The sequence below is a fragment of the Mycteria americana genome, chromosome 4, assembly GCF_035582795.1.
Source record: "Mycteria americana isolate JAX WOST 10 ecotype Jacksonville Zoo and Gardens chromosome 4, USCA_MyAme_1.0, whole genome shotgun sequence".
NCBI classification, from domain to species: Eukaryota; Metazoa; Chordata; class Aves; order Ciconiiformes; family Ciconiidae; genus Mycteria; species Mycteria americana.
In genome coordinates, this window is record NC_134368.1 from 88501258 (window position 1) to 88525481 (window position 24224).

The window sequence follows — 24224 nt, forward strand, 5'->3', positions numbered from 1 at the left end:
GCATTATTGTATTCTCCTTTCTTAACATCTGTCCTACGTTGCAGTTCTCAATTTATCCTGAACTGTCCTGAACTTCAGCCACAATTTTCCTTGCTGGTCAGTTCCCTTGATTCTTGTAGTTTTACTGCCTACTCTTGACATCCTTAACTGATGTATGGCATCTTGCCCAATAAGCTGCTGCTCTTTGCCTTTATTTTCTAGTGATGATTGCTCTTCCACCACATCCCTTTTATTCATGTAATGAGTTGGATGGACAAACCTTCCACTTTAGTTCCTTCACCTTGCTGGTCCTTGCATTTCTGTACAAATATTTCAGTTACTCCTTTCTGACTTCTCCCTGTCAGGTTAATTTAAGATGCACATTTTCACTTCTGAAATCTCCTTTCCCATCTTGCTTTCTCTAACAGAGTCACCGGAGGTGAACTGTTTGAAGATATAGTTGCAAGAGAATATTATAGTGAAGCAGATGCCAGGTAAGTCATTTGTTTTGCTAACATTGCCTTAAATAATTCTAGGCTAGTTACTTAAATATCTCATGGTGTTTGGCATCAGTTTCGCTAGCACGGTCTGTGAGACTCGAGGATTTCTCCTAGAGTTCTCTCGGACTCGGAAGGGCACAGTTTGGCATTTTGAGCTCACGACTGTGTGGTGGAGAACTCCTATGAAGTCTTGATGCCTGCTGATCTGAAAAAGCTGAAATTGGATCTCAGTTTGAAAACTTGTGATGTTAAAATCTTACCCAGTTTTCTCCTCTGCAAACTGGACATAACATGTCAGCTATATCTCATGTAGGGATTCTTACATTTGCTCATCAAAGTTTGAAATATATGTTGGTCTTGAAAGAATTTTACATTAAATATAATTTTGTTCTCAGTCCAGAAGTACTAATTTCCTTTTCAGATTTAAACATTTTTGTTGTGTTTCATCAATAAGCAATTATACTGTGCATCTCATAGTCTGAGCTCAAATATGAAATCTCTAGCAATTTTCTGCAAGTGCTTGTTGAAAAACTTGAAGAATAAGTTGACGATTATCATAATTTGCATGCTGACATAAAGTATCAGGGCCGTTTTTCCGTCTCAGAATCTGTTTGCCCTCATATAATAATAAATCTTAAATATTCTCATATAATTACGAATCTTAAACATTGTGGTCAATTACTTTAAAGAAAATATGTTCTACCAGTACACTCTTCACAGAAAATTTATCTCAAAGTAAATTTAAAGAATCCTCATGTTTTTGTGTGTTCATAGTCACACACCACCACTGATATTAACTTAGTAATTTTCAGTTATTCCTTTACATTTGGAATTAATTGACCGGAAGGCATTAAGTGTCCCTAACAACAGTGGTAGGATAATAACGAACGAAAAAGAAGTTACTCTGAATATTAGGAAGCTTCCGCTGTTTACTGCTCTTACTAATTTCTGTAGGAATGGTAGAAACATCATTACTTTAAGCATTTAAATGTGGAACAACACATAGCAAAGCACACTGTAGAAGAGAAAACAAAATTAGTAATTTGGGTGGGGTGGTAGGAGAGGAGCTATGTTTAAACAATTTTTGAATTATTTTTTGCCTGCTGTGTGATTCAAGCAAAACTTCTAATATTGATGCCAAAGGCCAGCATATGGTGTCATTGTGTGTTTTTAAGATACTTGTGATTTAAAAGGAAAAATTGCAATGATTTTTTTTCTGTTCTAGAATTATGACCTATTGGAAGGGGCTGTGCATATATATATATACATAAGATATATATATGCATTTTATATATTCAGTTAAAAGTTGACCAAATAAGTGAAATATCTAGTTATCATGCATCTCTGTATTTTTATATATTTATATATATATATTCATGTGTGCGTATATATATATATCTATATATATAGTGCGTGTGTGCGTGTGTGTGTGTATCCCTCTAGAAATAGTTAATGGAGTTTATAGATGCCTATCCTAGGACTGTTAATACTGGTCTGCTCCTGCAAGCCCTTACTCACGCAAGTAGTCTTTACTCACACAAGCAGTCCAGTTCAGTGAGTTGTGAACTACTCGCCTAAGAAAGGGTTTTCAGGCTTGGGCTCCAGTTACTGATTTATGACCGTTCCTTCTGAATTCCATGGTCAAAACGTTTTGGATGAGCAGTATCAAATCCTTGGCCCTTGACTACTAGGTGTTACTTACAGTCACTGACTTCTACCACAAGCATATCTTTAAAAAAAAAAAAAATCTATAAGCTCTTGTGGTGCCGAAAAACATCTGAAAAAGTTCCAGTGCTGTAAAAGACGAACGCTTCAGTTGTGCTTTTTGGCATTGTAGGCTGACCAAAACTTGCAAACCTGGGCATGGAAAAATAGGTGCTAATTAAATTATTTAAAGCACCAAAATAAAACTTTTGTCTACGTTTTTAATGTGGATTTCCATTTCATGAGTGACTCCTAACTCAGCTCGTGCTTGACGATATTTTAAATGAACATGCATGCCGCCTTTTTGAATGACTTGGCTTTATTCTACTAAGAGTTTTTAAGAAACCATTAGATTCAAATGAGAAATGTTTTGCTTTTCCTTAGCTTTTGACTTTGTTTCATTTGTTTTCTGTATACCACTTCATTTCTGAACATTTTCTTGTTTCAGCACTTCTTGTGATGTTAACTTCACCGTAAAAATTTTAAAAAGCCAAAACATAGGACTAATTGTTTTATGGCCTCCGCTTTATTTTTCCTACAGCAGTTTTTGGAAACTGGAGAAAGCTTCCATACTGCTGAGTGAAAATACAATTTAATGATTCTGTCTCATAGGTGTCATACGTTCCATGTTAAATGTCTTTTTTGGTTTGTTTTTGGCTTTGTTTTGGGTTTGGTTTTTTTTTGCTTTCCTTTGTTTTTTGGATGTGTTAGAGCTGGAAATATCTCTATATTCAACATCGTTTTCTTCCAGTTCAATGTGCAATCGAGACTTGTCAGGAGGTGTAAAATTGTTTTTGTTCCTTCTATTTTTTTAAAGTTTTATTTTAGTTTGTATTTAATGTGATTATGTGCCTTTAAAATGTTCTCCCTTCCATTCTGCCCTTGTATCTTTGCAGTCATTGTATACAGCAGATTCTAGAAAGTGTTAATCATTGTCATCTAAATGGCATAGTTCACAGAGACCTGAAGGTCAGTATCTGGTGCCCATCAATTGGATATAAGAGTTTTGGGGGTTTTTTTGCCGCTGGGTATGGGCAGAGGGTGGGTTGTCTGCCATGTTCCCTTGCCTATCCTACTCACCCTCAAAACAACTAGACGAACAAATAATGCATGACGCCTCTTTCCAGTTTGCAAGTCTACAGGCCTAATATACATCATGGCAAAAGGGGGGGAACGGTTGCCAAAAAAACCGTCTCCTTCCAAGGCGCTGGATTTATCCCATGCTGTCGAACGTGTCTGGTGTTCCATTAAGGGTGTCCACGTATCGCTGTGTACGCACACGGAGGCGAACTTTTGGCTGTGATGTATGTCAGCTTGCAGATTTAAACGCCACTTCTGTTCTGAGACCCTGGGTTGCAGTAGCAGAACAACCGGTCGCACACTGCTGCGTTAGAGTATGACGAACCCTCAGGCAAGTGACGCTAATTGCCGGCTCAATTGGACCGCGAGAAGTTAATAATTGACCTAAAACACCGCGCTTGGAGCGGGGGTTTTTGTGTTGCCTCAGTGGCCGCTACCGTTTCTAACGCCTCTGAGGGAGCGCTCGGCGAGAAAAGGCGGGAAAAGCACCGAGGATGCCGAGTATTTAATACGACCTCGTCAGCGAATCATTGGCACAATTCCGTACGCCTTTCCGACAATTTTCCTGTTAAAAATTGTCATTAAAAAAAAAAACAAAAAGCCAAATTATTTTAGAAAAATTTCGTTTTCTCACCAAAAAAAAAAAAAAAAAAAGAAACTACCAGCAAAGCAGCAGCCGACCCGCAGCACGTCTCCGCGGCCGGCCCCTTGCCGCCGCCGCCACCAGCGTGCGGGGTCCCGCCGCGGCCCTGCCTGAGGCCGTCGTGCTCTGAGCGGCGCGGAGCGGAGCGGGGCAGCGGCGAGCGCGGTGCCCGCCCGGCCCCGCCACCGCCCCCGGCCCCGGTCCCGGCCCCGGCCCCGGCTCCGGCCCCGGCCCCGCGCCGCCGCCCCGGCGCCTGGCTGCGGCGTGTGCGGGCGGCGGGTGCACGCTTGGAACTAACACGCGCCCCTGGTGTTTGCATGCAGTCATTGCATTCAGCAGATCCTGGAGGCTGTGCTCCACTGCCATCAGATGGGCGTAGTCCATCGCGACCTCAAGGTGAGTGCTGCTGCTGCCGCTGCCGCTGCCGGCCCGCCCAGCCGCCGCCTGCCTCCGCCCCGCAGCGGAGAGCAGCAAAGCCTAGCGAGAGCGAGCCTCGAGCGGGGGAGATGTAAAAGGGTTTTCTTGCGGTTTTTTTCCTTTTTTTCCCCCCTTTCGTTTTTGTTGTTTTCCTTCGCCTCCCCTGTGCACGAGAACGAAGCGCTAGCGTTCGCTGGAGAAAATCTGCTGCCGGCTTGCCGGTCCCTACCTGCCCAGGTCTGGGCTGTGAAGCAGCCGTCAGAGTCTGCTGGCCCCTCTTGTCAGTACCAGGGAGAACAGGTGCTGCTTCTCAAGCACTTGGTGTATACACACGCTCTTCCCCTCTGTCGTCCAGAGCTTTTGGGGCAGGGTGCAGGGGGAACTTCTCCATCTCTCGTCAGCAGAACTTGGAGTGCTTCTGGGAAGCGCTCTAGCGTTTGCACTCCCCGCATTTTGGTGACGAAGGGCCAGCTGCTACGAGATTGCTGGCACAAAGACCGGCTTCTCCTCCAGATGATGACTGGGCTACAGAACATCTTTAGAAAGCGGGAATTTCTACAGAGTTCTCACCATGATCACCTGAGGAGGGGAGCTCCTTCCGGACGAACGGTAGTGTGGGGGTAGAAGCTTCAGAAAGAAAACCCCTGTCTTGAGAAGAGCGTTACCTCTTTCTTAACCATGTACATAGCCAAATGGCTGGAGACGTCCGCTGCAGAAACACTTTCTGCATTTAAAGCGTGTTGGAGTGGAAAGGAACACGGGAAGATCATTTTCTGTTACTGCGAAGCTCAGAGAGACAAGTCTGTCTCAAAGCCGGTAGTAAACTAGCCTTGTGGGTAAGGGAGAGGGCTTAAGCTGAGCACTTGGGCTTCAAGATCCTCAAGTAAAAGAAGATTGTTTATTTTGAAATCAAATAGAAGTGCACTGTCTGAAATACCAGATCCTTTACAAAGGCAGAGAAAAAATGCATGTGGGCTAAGGCAGTGAAACACGCTAATTCCTTCTGGCACAGCTTCTTTGTCTCTTATTTTCCTTTCTGCATGAGTTATGGGGAGCAGGAATTTCCTCCCAGGATAGGAGTTTTCTAGTGGTTCTCATTAGCAATAATGTTGGAATCAGAACACCGTCATCTTTCTTGCCATCCTTCGCTCCCAGATAAACAACTGTTACAGTCATTGTCTGAATTTATAAAGTCCCTGTTGTTGTCGGATAGGAACGTAAAGGGTTCTGAAAGCTCAGAGAGCGTGATGGATTTCAAAGACACGCACACAAAATTCTCTACCCCTTTTGCGCTTCTGGATTTTCCTGTGTCACGGTTGTACAACAGGAGACTGAGAAGTCTCTACCCAATCCATAAATCTTACATGGCAGCCGGATAACATGGAACAAGTTTAAATGAAAGGCTGTCAAATTTGTCCAGCTGCTCCAGCGATTCCTGTCCTCACCGTACATGCAGTACTATGCTTCTAGCATGAAAAGAAATTGAAAAAAAGGATCGTAGCCATGCAAGCTGATAGAATAAGGAATACTTTCTAGTACTTTTCATACATTCGCACAAAATAACTTTTTCTTTGGAAATGCATTAAATCCGGCTGTTCCCTGCTCCAAACCATGTGTGGATTTCTTACTCCAGCAAATCCAGGATGAATTGGAAAAACAGTGTGAGAAAAAATGTTTCTGCCAAGCTGTAGTACCCAGTTTCATTTCTGAAAGTGAAAACTTCAGGAAGCAGAAAACCATCCTTCTTCAGTTACTGCTTTGTGGCAAAAGAAAAAAAACAGAGAGTGAAATGAAAGACTGTGGTGAAATCCCGGCAGAACTCTCTGTACCAAAAAGAAGATGCCGAGGCCCAAGACCAGAGCGACAAGACGAGTAGAAGATGGTTATGGCCTGGCATGGATCCTTAAACTGCAAAACTTGAGGGATTTTTTTTCCGATAACTCAGACCACAATTTGATGGCATGTTTGGGGGTGGGGAGGGCAACAAGAGGAGGAGATTCGGGACAATCTCGTTTTATTTAACTTTGCTTTTAGCGTCATTTAGTAGCAAACAGAGAGGAGCTTTGGCAGCCTCTTACGACCTGCAGAAGCGCTTGTGGCTGCTCTGTTTGTAATCCTTGGTGTAGGTCAGAATGGTGGTGGATCCTGGATCCAGAAAAAAATAACGTTATTGGCAGTCTGTCTTTAACAGATGGTAAAAGTGCCCTTCCGTGTAGGAATTGGAGTTCTTGGCAGTCAGCAGCATTGCTGCTTTTGTGGAACTCTATGATTATGACCCTCTTGCATTCCCCGTTGAAGTTCAATTAAAAACAAACAAACAAACAAAAAAGCAGATGCTCTAGTTATATTCGAGGAAAAATACACAGAGGCCTAAGTACTTGATCTCTAAGAATTAAAGACCTTTGGAAAAAATAAGGCACAAATCATGTTAATGTATTTGTAAGTAATTTTAGCAGTTCAGACTGCCGTTCTACATGCTTGACTGCAGCCAGTCTACCGGTCACACAGGGTGACACTATTGAATCCAAAGTAGGAGTCCTGAGTGGCCCACGCCGGGCTGTTAATGTTTTCCAAGTAATTGCAGTCATTCTAAGTTCATGCATGATAATTAGCTAGTATGTGTCTCGTCATCCTGAAGTGACAGCTGCATGTTGTTTAAGCACATAGTCCCACACAACGTCGCCCTAAAGGCTGTTGTCTTTGGCGTAGGAGTAAATCAGGAAATCTGCTTCAGCTTCTGTTGAAAAGTACTCACCTATGACAACGGTATTTCGGCAGAGCACTTGGATTGGCAGGGTAAAGACGTGTAATGGAATTTAAAAAAAAAAAAATCCGGGGGGGGGGAAGAAAAACCCAACCAAAAAAACCCAGCAGCAGCGAACGCAAAAGTACTATTTTGAATGGAATCACATGTTGCGAAGTGGTATGCGCTTGGTAGGTTAGCGCTTGCGTTTCAGCCAAGAAAGTCACAACCAAATAGGATCATCCGTTGCTGTACGAGGTTTATATAAGAAGTGCATTCCAGGAAGTAATTACTGTAAACTTCTCTCACTCCGATAGGAAACCTTCCAGAACTACGTGACTATATGTTGAAATTAGTGTAGTTAAATGACAAGCAGCGTGACATTGCTTAAATCAGCGTTGATGAACCTAGAGAAGAGCCCTCAGCTATTCCGTCAGTGTTTGATATAAGGTAGTTGAAGTGGTTACTGATAAAGTAAGTGAATATAAAGATTGTATTTTATTCTGAGAGACCTTAGTTTTTGAAAATGTGGAAACAGAAGCTTCATCAAGTAACTATTGATGAAAGGTTTGTAATACTGTCTTTTGTATGACATAGCAACAAAGGGACGAGCGAGGGAATGGTGTTTGTACGTTGCTAAAAAAATGTCCCTTTACAGTTTGGTGAGAGGGAAAAAACCACCTTTAGACTAAAGAGCTTGTCAGGGCCAGTTGTGTTGTTAATTAATAGAAGTATCACAGTGGTTGAGGTCTTGATTAGGCTCGAGCGTATTTTGCTGCATACTTGACAGATGTATTAAAGATAGCCTTTGCTGAAAGAAGCTTATGATCTTAATTGTTTCCAGGCTCAGTACCTGCATGGGATTAACTGTAATCACATAAATAGTCCCTTGGAAGCCTATAGGAGTGCTGCTGGGTTTAAAATGAAATAGGTGTTTAAGAGTTTGCAGGATTGGGTCCCCAGTGCCAGAGTGGATGTAGTGAATTCCCTTGTGATAGATCACTACAAAAAATGCTTCTGGGAGAGTCACAGCCATACCCTTGAAAGTGAGGTTTTGTCATTATGTAAATGTAGAACAAAACCTTCTTTAAAAATAATGGAGATGATAGAAAAGAAAGAAATGGCAAGAAAATACTGTAGAGGTCACAGTTCTCTGAAAAAATCTGTTGAATTCTACAGTATTTTGTAAGTTATTTTTTAAAAAATAAAGTTAAGGTTCATAGAATAAAGTTATCTTTGGACAATTTGCATTTGATGTATTTGCTAAATGAAGTTAAAAGGATGCATTATGAACAGTTGAATGAACGCCATTATGTTCAAATCCTTTACTTTTAATTGTGCGAGTGTACTGTAGCATTTGATTTCAGATGTGACCAACATACCTTAAAAAAAACCCCGCAAAGTGGAAACTTTTGCAAGCATAGATTGTTATTCATAACAGGTTCTCTGCAAGTGCAAACGTGGGCATGCTGTTTTTGCTGAAAGATTTGCAATGTAAATACACCTGCCCTCTAAATACAAATATAATAATATATCTGTTATTGTTAAGCTGTCATGCAAAACATATTTATGTTTGACAGTTATAGATGCCTAATCCTGCAAACTGCGTAGGTTAGACTAGTAATCAAAGAATACGTGTCTTTTGGGGTTTTTCTGCAGCATTTTTTCCGCTAGCGAGCTCTTAGGAGTCTCTGAATTGTCTTGGCACGCAAAAAGGTGTCACAGTTCCATACGGCCATTCTGGCCGACCTCCTTCTCCAGTAGATCTGCACGCTGTCCTTAGCCTTGCTGTCACGGGATCATGAAGGCTGTTTACAGGCCTGGTGGTTCTTTCCAAGTGGGAATGGAAAGTGCAATTTTTGCAATTTCATGGAGAAAGCGCATGGGTTTTTTTCTCTTTTTCACTCCTCTAAGTATTTGTTCTTTTCCAGACTACCATAACTAAAAGAAAAAGTGAAAACCTGTCTAAAATATATTTACTTATCTTTTCATCTTAATTTTTTTCTCTCTCTGAATAAAGCCTGAGAACTTACTTTTAGCTAGCAAATCCAAGGGAGCAGCAGTAAAACTGGCGGACTTTGGATTGGCTATAGAAGTCCAAGGAGAGCAACAGGCTTGGTTTGGTAAGTAAATTGTTTTTTTCTCCTCACCATTTAGTCAGCGTAGCCGTTAAGCCTCCCAAACCGCCCAACTCTCACCCTAGTGTAAAACATGCGGCTGTGCGACTACGGGATACGTAGCTCTAAGGGATATTTTGTTCATAGTTCAGTCTCTACAGCTGACTACACTTTAGACCTTTTTCTCCAGGAAGAATGTTCTCTTTAATTCTCAGCGAATTAAACAGAGCTTGGCAGCAGACCTTACTTGTTTAGAAAGAAAAAAAGAAAAGAAAAAAAAAAAAACCACAAACAAAAATCCCCCAACATGTCAAAAGTGACCTGTGGCTACGTGTCCAGATCTCAGAGCTCGCTTAGACAAGAAGTGGCTCTGCCTCATAGCCTCCTCTTCACTAGCAAAGGTGAATCACCTTACCAAATGACGTAAAGTGGCAAAGGTCTCTTCTGTTGGCACAACTGTGTTCATACTGGGGATTTTGCCAGCACAGCAGTACCGGTACGGGGTAGGATGGAGGGAGAGGATTTTTAAGGTCATGCTTCTAGTAAATGTAGCTTTACAAACGTCCCTTTTGCATGTAGTCTAAGTACCATTGACTTTCTTGACCCTGAAACTTAGGTTTCCTGATTCCTGGCTTGTCCTAGCTTTTGTCAGCCTGTAAGTTTGACTGAGATGTAGGTGCAGGCAAGCCCCTTCTGCCCCGCTTTCCCTTGTGTATCTACAGGAAGGAAATACGGGTGTAGAGCCTGGGAGGGAGATGGGTGGTTTCCAGTCAGAGGTGCTCGGGTGACTGAGGAGTAAAACTGTAGGTTAATACTGCTGAGTGTACCTCCCAGACATCAAAACATTTTGCCTGAACAGTTGTCTGTCAACTGGAAATACCTGAGAATTTTATTCTGAAGCACTTTGGACTGTGACTTGAAGGAAGAAGAAAAAGGGGGTTGAGTACCTGAGACTGCAGACAGTCATCCACATCCAGATGTTGCTGTGACAGTACAAGTTACCTGTCCCAGCTGTTTATATTGCTGTCCTAGAGGTGACTGCCCCTTCACATCTGCAAGTAAAACTGTCCATAAAACTGTTCTTTGACCCACTGAGGTCAAAGTAAGCTGGCTTATTAAAAATGTACAGTCATTAATATGTAAGCAACTCATGTAGTAGATCATGGAGAGCATAAACCCAGGGAGGTGAAGGGTGGTTAAAAACATCTGGAACCTTGCACAGTAGTCTGGAAAGGGTTGTCTATCCACAGCTTACAAAAGTCTTCTGAAGTTGGGACTGGAGTTTCTTAGCCACTTTAGTGATTTTGAAAACATTATCTTTATCTGGAAGGGATGAAGAGTATGCTTGCTTGATGGCGAAGGTGACAAAGATGTATGGGAGTGTGGAAGCAAACTCCGTGTGTGCGTGTGACCAGCAGAAGAGAGCACATTCTGTGCTTCAGACCTGCTCATGAAATGTTGGAAAGGGAGGGTATCTGCCCTCCTAACGGTGGCAATTGACGGTGTAAACCAGGTCTCCAGAATCGATACCTGCAATGTATCTTACGTGTCCTGTACAGCGCTCCGCTTCAGGTTGTGAGAAGAGGATGGGGGGTAGTGAGTTAAATATTATGCACTTCTCTCCAGTTCCACTAAACTATTCCTTTTTTTTTTGTTAATTTAAAAAAATTGCTGATTGCAGATTGTTTGTTACCATTAACAGATGCCCAAAGGAAACTGGTGGAAAAGATTTAATACTGGTCATTTTAAATAATAGGACATGTACAAATGTGATGCATCTATCTTGCATAGCACCCTCTTTGAACAGATGTGAAGCACAGGACAAAATGTATTGTAAATCCCAGGAGGAAAAAATACAGAATAAAATATTTATAGCAGCTACCTATTCTCACTTAGAGGAACTAGAAAGTGCAGTTTAAAATTGAACAAAGTGATTGTGAGCTTGCTGTCAAAGCCTAGAGTAAAAGCACAAAGGATTTTGTTCAGGCAGTGGGTTGAAAGACTGAGCGTTTGAAATTTGGGATATAACTACATGTGGATGCAGAGGCAGTACCGTTGGACATATGCTGGTAGCTTTATAAGCTAGCCTGTTGTTTTAAATCCCAGCCTTTATATAAATGGATTTCAGTAATCCACAAAAGACAGAGGAGATTGCTCTTGCACATTAACAAATAGACCAGTACAAAAGGAGTGGAATAGAAATAAGACAAAACACGAAGTGATTTGTTATAACGACAAAAACATCTGGTAAACAGGAAGCATCTCAAGAAAAGAATCAGCAGAATGAACTTGACTTCAGGGATATATTCTCTAGATGGTACATCTGTACGGATGCAGACGATGCACAGGAGGTTGCAATTCCCTGTAAAATCTTGCACTTTATTTTTTGGTCATTTGGTTCTTGTGAAGTGCTTGGTTTAGACTCATAGCATCATGAGGACTGCCATGCTGAACTTGGTAGAAAGGAGATTGAACAGAGAAGGTCTTCAAAATATGTACGTGAGGAAGAGGTAAGCTGGCAGCAAGATAATAGAAAGTAGTCTAATGTGGGTCTTTTTTTTTTTTTTTTTTTAATTTGTGGTATTCATAAGGCTAGTGGGTTCTGTACCTTTTCTGGAACTTCCCCTGCAAAACCTTCAGTAATGGTCTGAGTGCCTTCCTTCGTCGTCTTGTGACTGCTTTAACAAGGCAAAACGTAAACTCCGATGTGCTTGACGTTTTGAACTTTTTCTTGCTTCCTTCCAGAAGATTTTTCTGCTTTCCACTGGATTCTGCAGCACTTAGTGACTCATGGTGTGCTGTGATTCTAATTATAGCTCTGCATCAGTATGCTTCTCTTTTTTATTTTTTCCCTTTTTCTCTTTTTCTCTTTTTCCCTTTTTCCTTTTTCCTTTTGTCTTTTGTCTTTTGTCTTTTTTCTTTTTTCCTTTTTTTTATTTTTCTCCTTCTTTTTTGTCCTTTTTTTTAAACCCACCCACCCCCCTCTTTTTTTGAGTGTAGTCCTGTGGTGTGATGGTCACTTTTATGCTTAAACCATGGCTACGCCTCAGCAGGAAACTGGCTAGATCTGTGTGTTTGGATACAACCAAATACTTTCCTGGTTTGCATGTTTGTAAAACAAACCTGTTCCTTGCCTGTTTGTAGAAAATGTTGAAACACCCCGCCCTGCTAGCAGGTGTTTAATGTACTGGCAAGGCGTCAGGCGAGCTCCACTGACTCACCCGGGCAGGTGACTCATTGCCCCTCGCTGAAGTCAGTGGAAGGACCGCAGTTAACTCACTGGTAGCTAGATTTAGTCCTAGTTGCATCTCATCTTAGATTAAGTCAGTAGCTTCACTGAATTAGTTTGCTAGTCACGTTAAATTTAGGCTGTATACAGTTAGTCTTTTGGATCCAGCTGTGCGGGAAGAGGTGGCTACTGCCCTGTACTTACTCTGAGCTGCTTGCTCTTGCCCCTTGCTGCCACCTTCTCCGTATCTTCTCACCAGACTGCTCGTTTGAATTTTTATTCTTGAGTCAAAGGGAGGTACGGTAGCAAAGATGTACAACTTGCGCTGTTTAAACTAACATGGTTTGTTCTGCCATTTTATTTTGGAATCTTGCATGAGTGGTGCTAAGGCTGAGGTACTTAATGCCTTCTTTGCCTCAGTCTTTAATAGCAGGGCCAATTGTTCTCTGGGTACCCAGCCCCTGGAGTTGGAAGATAGGGACGGGGACCAGAATGGAGCCCCCATAATGCAGGGGGAAATGGTTAGTGACCTGCTACACCACTTAGACACACACAAGTCTATGGGGCCTGATGAGATCCACCCGAGAGTACTGAAGGAGCTGGCAGATGTGCTCACCAAGCCCCTTTCCATCATTTACCAGCAGTCCTGGCTAACTGGGGAGGTCCCTCCTGACTGGAGATTAGCTAATGTGACGCCCGTCTTCAAGAAGGGCCGGAAGGAGGACCCGGGGAACTACAGGCCTGTCAGCCTGACCTCGGTACCGGGAAAGCTGATGGAGCAGATCATCCTTAGTGCCATCACACAGCATGTACAGGATAACCAAGGGATCAAGCCCAGCCAGCATGGGTTTAGGAAAGGCAGGTCCTGCTTCACCAACCTGATCTCCTTCTATGACAAGGTGACCCGCCTAGTGGATGAGGGGAAGGCTGTGGATGTTGTCTGTCTTGACTTCAGTAAAGCCTTTGACACGGTTTCCCACAGCATTCTCCTGGAGAAGCTGGCTGCTCATGGCTTGGATGGGTGTACTCTTCGCTGGGTAAAGAACTGGCTGGATGGCTGGGCCCGAAGAGTGGTGGTGAATGGAGTTTACTCCAGTTGGCGGCCGGTCACAAGTGGTGTTCCCCAGGGCTCTGTGTTGGGGCCAGTCCTGTTTAATGTCTTTACCAGTGATGTGGATGAGGGGATCGAGTGCACCCTCAGTAAGTTTGCAGATGACACCAAGTTGTGTGGGAGTATTGATCTGCTTGAGGGTAGGAAGGCTCTACAGAGGGACCTGGACAGGCTGGATCGATGGGCCAAGGTCAATTGTTTGAGGTTTAACACGGCCAAGTGTTGGGTCCTGCACTTGGGCCACAACACCCCCATGCAACGCTACAGGCTTGGGGAAGAGTGGCTGGAAAGCTGCCTGGCGGAAAAGGACCTGGGGGTGCTGGCTGACAGCCGCCTGAATATGAGCCAGCAGTGTGCCCAGGTGGCCAAGAAAGCCAATGGCATCCTGGCTTGTATCAGGAATAGTGTGGCCAGCAGGACTAGGGAAGTGATCGTGCCCCTGTACTCGGCACTGGTGAGGCTGCACCTCGAATCCTGTGTTCAGTGTTGGGCCCCCCACTACAAGAGAGACATTGGGGGGCTGGAACATCTCCAGAGAAGGGCAATGAAGCTGGTGAAGGGTCTGGAGCACAAGGCTGATGAGGAGTGGCTGAGGGAGCTGGGACTGTTTAGCCTGGAGAAAAGGAGGCTGAGGGGAGACCTCATCGCTCTCTGCAACTGCCTGAAAGGAGGCTGTAGAGAGGTGGGGGTCGGTCTCTTCTCCCAGGTAACAAGCGATAGGACGAGAGGAAATGGCCTCAAGTTGTGCCAGGGGAGGTTTAGACTGGATATTAGGAAATTTTGCTTCACCGAAAGGGTTATCAAGCATTGGAACAGGCTGCCCAGGGAAGTGGTTGAGTCGCCATCCCTGGAGGTATTTAAAGGACGTTTGGATGAGGTGCTCAGGGACATGGTGTAGTGGTGGTCTTGGTAGGGTTAGGTTTACGGTTGGACTCGATGATCTTCAAGGTCTTTTCCAACCTATACGATTCTGTGATTCTGTAATTTAAGTTTATATTGTGGGATTATAGTAAACCTTCAATCCAGGTTTGACTCGAGACGTGCACACCGTTTATGAAGTTAAGTATGTATGTAATCTCTGCGTAAGAGGGTTTTGAGACTATAAGCTATTTAGGCTGAGTAACATGCCATCTCGTGTACCCGTGCACCAACTGAACTCAACAAAGCACGGCATTTGTCTTGGGCCTCTGGATACTTCTTTAAATCATATGATGACAGGAGTACAAGGTGATGCAGTCTTTTCTAGAACACTGTACAGTCACAATCAGTTTCCAGCTTTGCGAGTTGTTTTAGCTAAAGTAATTACTACTCTTAGCAATAGTTTTCTCAAAAGTACACACTCGTATTGGGATCCCTCTGACCAGGTATAGAATTACCTGGTAAATAACAGTTAAGAATTTCAGGACGTTATTTCTTTTTCACTGAAATCATGACTGGTACTCTGTGTTTGCTGCTTTACACAACTTCAGAATACGTACTAAAACCATACCAATTATTTCTGTTTAGATCCATTCTGTATCGTCATCAAGAGATAAAGTTAGCTAAGTACTGTATTTATTTTTGCCTTAAAGTTTATTTTCAAGTGGTGCACAGTAATGTTTATGGAGCTATGGTAAGTTTGACAGTCGAGACAACTTTACTTCCCCTTTAAAATGAACAAAAATGTTAATGTAGGGCACTACAGCCAAGAAGAGATATGAAACATCACTCTATTTAAAGCTACTTAGAACATATATTTTTCAGCTTCTTAAAGGCGCTTAAGATGTGTTTCCTGTATGATAGTACACTCTAACAATTCATAGCTCTCATATCAGGAGACTGCAAAAAACAAGCTTATTTGTCATGAAAATATTTTAGCTATATTCTCAGTAGAATATACAGAATGTGTTCCTTCATTTCCTCCTCCCACCCTAAAATAATTGCCGGCTGCAGGGCAAAGGCTTCCGTTTTCTGTAGCTGTAAGCTTTATACATTATCACCGTCTCTCATAAGTTTTGCGGAATCCCGTGTGGTATTTCAGACATGACGTGGTGCTTCATGAAAGCCACCAAATTCTCACCTTTCAAGAATTCCCAAGCATTTATTTTTGGCAAAGATGCTTGGAAGAACAGACATACTAACTGAAATGGTACAGAATGTTACTGGTCATTAAGTTTTTATCAATTACAGTGTCCTAAGAAAAGTCTACATTTATACCTACATTTTGCATTTCTCCTAAGAGAAAGCAGCGCTGCTGGTAATGAATAAAAATGAAGAACATAGACATTTTAAAGGCTAGATTATCTCAGAGGTGCTTTTTGTGAACTTTCGTAAGGAGGTTTCCAAGAGTGGAATGACTTCACAAAAATGAGTTTTACAGTGGAAAGATGGTATTAGAAGGAGCTGCGTGAAATACAAATAGCAAAGGCTGTACAAAGGCTGAGCCCTAAGCTGGTGGTCTTCATACTGAGTAATAGCCAGTTGTGCTCTTGTGAAAGCTAATCCTGAACATCTCTGAACATTTAATTTGCCACCATCTGGCACTGGCTGAATTGAATTTCCACTTCTGTGTGAAGAAACTGGAACAGTGTTTTTACTTTCTTTTTTTCTTCTAAATGAGAGGTCTCCCCATACGTGAGGTTTTCTTAGATCTAGCCCTACGTGTTGTTTACTCAGAAATCTGCCCTCCCATAAGACTGAATAGGGCTCTTTAAGTGCTCCTTGTAGTTCCGATACTGTAGCTTAGCTGCCCCTCTGTTTTGTTAATTAGTTCCCCATAAATGTCAGTGGAAGTGCTCTGTGTGCGGTAACAGTCTTCACAGCTGACAGCTGATGGACTCCCAGAAATCCCATGCAAGTCATGTTTACAGTCTTAATTTTATAGTTTGGGGCTATTTTAAAACAGACTAAATTAGGCTAACAATTAAAAAAAAAAAAAAGTCTTTGGCATGCGTGGTGTACATTTTCTGTCTTTCTGTATCTCCAAGGTGCTCGCTCAGATAATGTTTCCCACACTCCTCCTCCTCTGCTAACTTTTTTGACCTTGACCCTGAGCCAAATGTATTTGCACCTCACTACTGGATGTCTCCATACATGCAGAAGTCGTGCATGAAATTTCATCAGCTATCTTGTAATCTTTCTGGAAACCTTCCCCTGTTGCACCGTCACCAGATCCTTGACACCTCTGTTGAATCTGGAGTGCTAGTGTAGATGGGTAACCAGCCGGCTTTTTGCTGTCCTCTCGACTCTACCAGATGTGGTGGCAGAAAGGGATGTGCCAAGTCTGCATAAGCGTTCCCGTTATTGTTACTTCTAGGTGATTCACCATAAAAAGAAAAGTTCAAAATGAAGCAGTTAGTCATCAGTGGCTTGGGAAATAATGTCCTGTGTCTTGTGCGCTGAGATGGGAATCGCTTGATTTTTGCAGAGCTTTTGAGAATAGTTGCCTTGCCTTTTGACAGGCTTTGCTGGTACTCCAGGATACCTTTCTCCAGAGGTGTTACGAAAAGATCCTTATGGAAAACCTGTGGATATGTGGGCATGTGGTAAGAAATTATTCTGAAAGATGATATTCAGTCCACTGTAAAGTATTTTGAGGGAGGGAGGTGGTGTCCAGAATACATTATATTCTGCATCAGATAATATGTGCTTAGTAAAATTCAATATTAATTTTTAGAAGAGGTCGTTGGATTTTTTGTTATTCTACCAGCTTCATTTTTTTTTAATTATTTCTGAAGGTGTGTTATCATGGCATTCTTGGCCATGTCTACACAACACGCTTTCATAAAGTATTAAAAAAATAGCTGCAGGCACATGATGCCTAACTAGTTAAAAAACATAACAATACGTCCCATGAGCTGGGCCTTAGTTTTGGTTCACAAGCAGCCCTAAAATCTGATCTGACCAATATACTAGAACTGCAGTTTTAAACTGTGAAACTAAATGTTTTGTGAACTGGAGTACAGGGCAATTACTTTATCATGCAGTTCTTGAAACAGTGCAGTTTAGGGTACTGGCAAGTGGCAGCTACCTAGCTGAGAACAACTGGTGGTTTCCTTATTTTACTTCTACCCACGCTTATTTGCTTGTATTTATGAAAGCACTTTTCTTTAGTCATAGTGAATCATCTCTGTAAGACTAGCAGATGGACTTCTTCATTTCCTATTGACCATATATTTATACAGACAAATTGAGTTGCCCAAATTTTCTTTGGGTGAGATTAGTTAAAACACAATCTTACAGACACCAGTGCAAGCCATGATAAAACCAGAGGTAAAAAATGTATTTTCCTAGCACGTCCATGGTCATTGAAAATTATTTCTCCAGCTAGCTAGACATTTTCAGTGTTCCTGATCTGGTGTTGTGTCAGATACTCATTACTGCCCACGCTCTGCACAGGAGGTTATCTGGTGAACCCTACATGTACTATTTTCTCCAGTATGAATAAGCAGTATTTTTTAGTAGCTGGGATAATACTTTTGAGCCATTTGTTTTACATGGTTGTCAGGTGCGAAATGAATTTCTGGGGTTTGTTTCTTGAAATCACTTAATACTACTGTGACTTTTCCGCAGGTGTCATTCTGTATATCCTCCTGGTGGGATATCCTCCTTTCTGGGATGAAGACCAGCACAGGCTTTACCAGCAGATCAAGGCTGGTGCTTATGATGTATGTATCATACTCTGTCTATTCAGTTATTTATAAATGTACCTCTAAAGAGGAGTTTTCTAGAGTGAAAAGTGAAATTAGAATTATTTCCTAAATTTTTTTTGTATCGGTTATCTTTATGAGCCACTCAGTATAGTAAATGTTGCTTTAGTAACATGAACCTTATTGGGATTGGGAGATCCTATGCTAATTTAAATCTGATTTCCCTATGGCTCCAAGCTTTCATTGTCTGGTCCTTGTATAAATCATGCAAGCTTATGTTATCCTGAGAAGCCTGCTCAGACCTCTGTGAACCCCCAAGGGCCTGTGTTTTTCCTTGTGGTTTATCACCTCAACCAATCAGTTATTCTAAATTGTTTTTAAGAAGTCTTAAGCTTCCTAAATATACACCTTGATGCTGTTGTATTGCCCACTTTTGGAAATACAAGCTGCTGTAGAGCTTTTCAAAAGGAATAGTTTCATTCACTATGTGTATTCCAACAAAAAGCATTACCACTGTTGGAAAGTAAGAACCGATGATTTGGTGACATTATGAATTTTGCAGCATCATCTGTTTATATCATATTAAACAGAAGGCTGTTGGTCCTCAGATTTAAGTAATTTGTGAATGAGGAAGAGGAAAAGACAGAACTGTATAATTTTTAAGCTCTTATTTGAATCCAGTCCTGGACAGCGATGACTGAAAAGGGACTTGTTATGCTATGGTCTTTTAGTGAAAATAAACTTAGGGTCTGCCAAGTCTTCTTCCCGGTGAACAAGTAATCATACAGTAACAAACAGGGTGACAGTGGGGAATTACGATTTCAGCTGAGCAGGCAAGAAATGTGGAAGTGCAGAGGCTGAACTATTACTATTACATACGTAATACATACTTGTGACGTACTGTGCCTAGATAATATCAAATTCCTATTGTCTAAGAATAAATATTTTTAATAGTGGAAAACACAAAATCCTCAAGGTTAAGGTCTGTTCACAAAAGCAGTTTAACACATGAGGTTTTTTTCATTCCATTTACATTTGAGCAGACACTTTGAGCGCATGTATAAATATTTTGCTGGGCAGGGAGGTGTTAAATTCCTAACTAGTTAGATTTATATACCATAACTATACAGTTAGCATTAAGATTTATGTTGAAAGAAAGCAAACAAGGAGTTTGAATAATAGTGCTTAACATTTTTGTCTTTATTAAAAGATAAACTAGGACTGTATTAAGTGCTGTATGACCATATGCCTCTCAGATGTTTGGAATTTGTAATTCTGTCTGCCATTGTTATTTTATGCTATGAATTTCAACTGGCATCATGTTACTGTAAATATAGAAATGCTGTGCATTTGAAACAAATAACTAAAAGGTCAAAATAGTAAAGGAGGAAAAACATTATTTACAAAACTGCCTAATTCAAACTTTTGTAATTGTAGCCAACTGCATTTTTTTCCTTAAAACTGATTGGTTGTACTAGCAATTAATGTTACAGAAACAGTATCGATAGAAATCCTTAGGTAAAATCGTGTAAAGATTGTACAAGGTAATATACCTATATGTACTTTTTTCTTAAGTTTCCCTCACCAGAATGGGATACAGTGACTCCTGAAGCAAAAGACCTTATCAACAAAATGCTTACCATCAACCCAGCAAAACGTATCACAGCATCAGAAGCACTAAAGCATCCATGGATCTGTGTAAGTAATTTCCACAGATTTAACAGCATCATTTGGCAGACAAATCAGCTTGTGGTTTACTTCAGCATATAGTGAAGATATTTAGAGGATAATTTTTGTCCTTACTCGTGCAGCTATGTAACTAGGGGAGTGTAAAATTGTAATTATACAGATACAGTCAATAGTGTCATTTATCGAGGTCTCGGCCTGGGATAAGATTTTTGCAGAAATGAACTCCTTTGCCTTGACTTTGTGGTGCAGAAGTTCACTGCCAAAATTAGAGCATTATTTTAAATTCTCAGAGAAAAAAAAAGTACAAGAAAGTAACTCTGAGTTAGATAATGTTTTACATCTTCATTTCCCTATAACCATTATGATAAGCATGAAATGTAAAGGCAGGCAATTAAGGGACTTTTTAAGGCTGCCTGCCTGTTACTGGATCCAGGAATACTTTCCAATTCTCAGTACATTCTACACTTTGGCTTCGCAGGTAGGCTGGGCTGATACTTTAAAAGTCACAGTGAGACATATAGCTGGTTCCCAGCTCTTTACTCATTCCAGTAGGCTGCACTATCTTGCCTTTAAAATCGTGGTGCAAATAAAAAGTTGAGTTACAGGGAAAATGCGGGTACCACTGAATTTTCTCTGAAATATTTCCTGCTGCTGTACCTCACCTAATATCACTAATGCTAAAGAAAACTTTCCTTCTTGTTTTAAAACATGTTTTCCAAAACCATAATTCAGTGTATTACTTCGATTGTGTTTCTAGTGAGTAACCCAAGTTCTAAGACTTTGTGTTTTTCTTAGTCCCTGTTTCTTTCAAGAGGACTTTGCGCATGGAGAAGGCTGAGTAAAATGAGACCTTGGTTTTGTTGATTTGGAAGTTTCCCAAATGTGTAGAAACCTGGACAAAGGCATAGTCAGACAGGGTAGAAATTAAAGGCCCAAGTTTTGGACCACGTGGATTGTAATATGTATGTTGTAGAGTAAATAAAATGTTAGACGTCTGGCTGGGTGCGTTAAAATGATTCTTTTCTTCTTCTCTTAGCAACGTTCTACTGTTGCCTCTATGATGCACAGACAAGAGACTGTAGATTGCTTGAAGAAATTCAATGCAAGAAGAAAACTAAAGGTAAGAATGAAAACTTCTGCAAGGATGAGTAGCTAATTTTGGAAAGATAAAAGAATGTTGCCTTGTGTTCCATGTGTAAAACAAATGGACCGTAAGCAATTTTTTTCTGGAATATTATGCTTAAATGAACTATTTGATAGATGATCAGCTTTTGGCATAAGGATCTTAAACTTTTCATGACAGTGAATAGAACATAGCATAATTTTGTTGGATTCAAAATAATAACAATCATCTAATTGTTAGGAAACCAGGTTATTCTTTTAGAATTAAGGTTATTCTTAAGGTTATTTAGATGATCCTTTGTTTTCTCCTGACCAGACAGGATAACTTTGCAGATGTGAACTTTTCTAATTAGCACGTTACAAATAAACTCCTCTTCCTACCTAAAAAATAATTGAAGCACATTAGTAAAGTCTATTTCACATTCAGCTATGTATTTTGCTGATAATTACGGTGCCTGTGAGTACTCATGGTTTGTGCATTACGCACTCACGATTGGTAAATATTTCAGATTATCAGGATTGCTGACAGGTGTGTAATTAAGATTAAATTACAATTTATGCGCTCACGGCATCACGTATGATAGGTGATGCACAGACAATCCATTCTTTCAGGGTTAATTTAGTAATTGATGTAATTTACACATGTGTTTTCCTTTTTGTTGTGTCGTGTTCACATTCAGAATTTTACACAAGTGTGATGCTAATTTGAGAAAATGTATGTGTACACAGGGGGCCATTTTGACAACTATGCTGGCTACCAGAAATTTCTCAGGTATGTTCATTGAGCTCCAGATTAATATGGTCTGTATGTTTTGATGGCTGTCATGACTAAGATCTAATTAGGATTTATTAGTACAGAAGCATCTAAATATGGTATATCTGAAGTTGTTTCCTTTGCAGAAGCAAACAAGAGAATTTAAACTATTTGGGCCAAATAGAATCTCTTGTAGATGACGGTTAGTGTAATTTTTCAGTAGAATGTGAGTTCCTTCTCTTCACTTTTTTTAGTGTTATCTATCAAAAGATAGACAGTATTTTCCTGTCTATTTTGGTGGAGGAAAATTGAAAATCATGCGTATAGCTCCACATGCATAAGTAGCACCAAACAACATTTGAAAACTCACTTATTTTTATATACCTGAAATGTCATTCCAGGATTCTGTTGCATCCTGTATTAAAAAAAAAACAACAAAACCACGTTAATTCTTTATTGCTTTGCTAAGGAGTAAGAAACGTAGTAAAATGAGTCCTTCTTTTCCTTCTCTTCCAATGCCTAGCTTGATATAACAAGAGATGTTTCCTCTTTATGATATAATTTTGTAGTGATATCCCTGGAGATTTAGATCTTTATACTAAACAAATTTTAATAGCAAAAGCTAAAATAAGTTTGCTGTTAGTAGAGTTAGAATTGTCCTCAACAGTAGTATTGCCAAAATTTTGATGCTATGCTGAATTTTTCATTTTGCCATTTGAGATTTCAAGTGAATAGTGAAAAAGAACGGCAAATTTAAAAATCAGTAAGCTTACATATCCTCCTACTCTGTGATGTAACTGTTGGAGTGTAACGTAAATTAATTTACAGACAAAAACATGATAGTGCTTTGGGCATGTTTTGAGTACTAATAAGCACTGAATCATCCAAAATAAATTACATAATCATGAATGCAAGAACAACTTGTTCAATTTGCATAGTACTTGAAATACAATTTCTTTCTTAGTTAAGTTCATATATTTAGTACACACCTATAACACAGAAGACTACATTTATGTAAATTACATTGGGTTAATGCTTAATGAATTGCCAGTATCTGCCAATTCATTTTAAAGGTGGGAACGCTGTAGGCTGCATATCTTGTAAAAATGAATTATTATGAAATATCAAACAAATATACCATTTCTCATCACTTTTCATAACTGTCACCATCTATATATGTAAGGGTCAATCTCAACTTTCATGAACCAAAAAAAGCTGAAGTAATTTTAATATAGTATTTCAGCATGAAAAGCAAACAGGGTTTTTGGCTTTGTTTTGGATTTTTTTCACCTATCATCTCTGGTTTACACCATAATGACCCATATTTTTCCTTGACGACATTTTATTCTTTCAAGTTGTTTATTCATTGCATTTCATTGCAAAGCATGCTTTTGAAGGTCATTTGTCCATAACGATGTGGTTATAAAAGTGTTTTATTTTCCTTTTTCTTTCTTCCTTTTATGTGGAATGTGTATTTCTTGTGAGGTAAGACCCTCAGCATGTGAAAGGAACATCCTTTTTCTCTTCTAATCAAAATTGCTGTTTGTCCTAAATCACTTTAATTTCTCCATGTTGTCACAACACCATTTCTTTTCAGTCTGCTTTCTGGCCTATTAGCGCTGCCTTAGGTTTTATTTATAGCTATTGCTTGTAGTTGCAAGAAATCTTTCATTGTGGGCTTAATTTAGAATATGCTAATTGCTTTGCTACTGCAAGTTCTTTAAATACTTGATTTGTATGCAGTATCTGTGCTTAAAGAAAGATGCATCAAAATGTTATTAAAAATACATTCCAAGCCAAAACCAACAAAGGCAGTTGAGTATGGAATATGTCCTATCACATAAAATACTGCATAATAATCCATACTAGGCACATTTCGAAGGACACGCTGGCGATGCCATAAACACAGTACTTGTAGTTATTGCTTTTGGTGCCCTCATTTTACTGGCTTTCATTGAATTGTTTACATATAACACGTAATGTTTGTTAAGCATTAAAAGAACTCAGAAGTTTTATGCACAAATTTAGCAAAAGGACCTAGTTTGTTGTGAACAACAGCCTATAAGAATTAATTTATGTATTCCCATTTTTTGTAAGGGCTAACGGTACAAAAGAGGCTTTGAAAGCAATGAACTTCTGGGTTTTTTGGCCTTAGGTTTTAGAAATAGCTCTTCCCCTTCTCTTTCCCTAAATGAATTTCTGAAGTGAATGGAGTGCTCACAATATTCGTGCTAGTGGAAAATCTAAGGCCATGTTGTACTGCGTCCTGTAAGCACACATTGCAACAGGATGTATCCTATCTCAAAAATATATGTCAAACAATTTATTTTCAATATTAATTTACATGTTTTCGTAAATAAAAACATGCGGTGGTCCTGTGGCATAATACAGGCAGATTTATTTTTGTTCATTTTAGTTGTCAATCATGGGCCTTGTGAGAGTTTTAATGGTAGGGTTGGCTGATGTCCATAATTAATAAGCTGCATTTGGAGGGCTGATATAATAATC

General features: G+C 40.3%; 1 protein-coding gene across 16 annotated transcripts in view; it reads left to right on the forward strand.

Moving 5' to 3' along the window:
- CAMK2D (calcium/calmodulin dependent protein kinase II delta) overlaps positions 1-24224 on the forward strand; it is a 167177-nt gene that overhangs the window by 105220 nt on the left and 37733 nt on the right. For 9 of the 16 annotated variants that reach the window (XM_075501202.1, XM_075501205.1, XM_075501201.1 and 6 more), the window contains 8 exons: positions 408-473; positions 3080-3152; positions 9087-9189; positions 16964-17047; positions 18075-18169; positions 19727-19849; positions 20877-20960; positions 21692-21734. In XM_075501202.1, coding sequence (XP_075357317.1) covers positions 408-473; positions 3080-3152; positions 9087-9189; positions 16964-17047; positions 18075-18169; positions 19727-19849; positions 20877-20960; positions 21692-21734 — 671 coding nt within the window. Of the gene's footprint in view, positions 1-407; positions 474-3079; positions 3153-4229; positions 4303-9086; positions 9190-16963; positions 17048-18074; positions 18170-19726; positions 19850-20876; positions 20961-21691; positions 21735-24224 lie in introns of those variants that run through there. The other 7 variants (XM_075501214.1, XM_075501213.1, XM_075501216.1 and 4 more) reach the window with 2 other exon arrangements.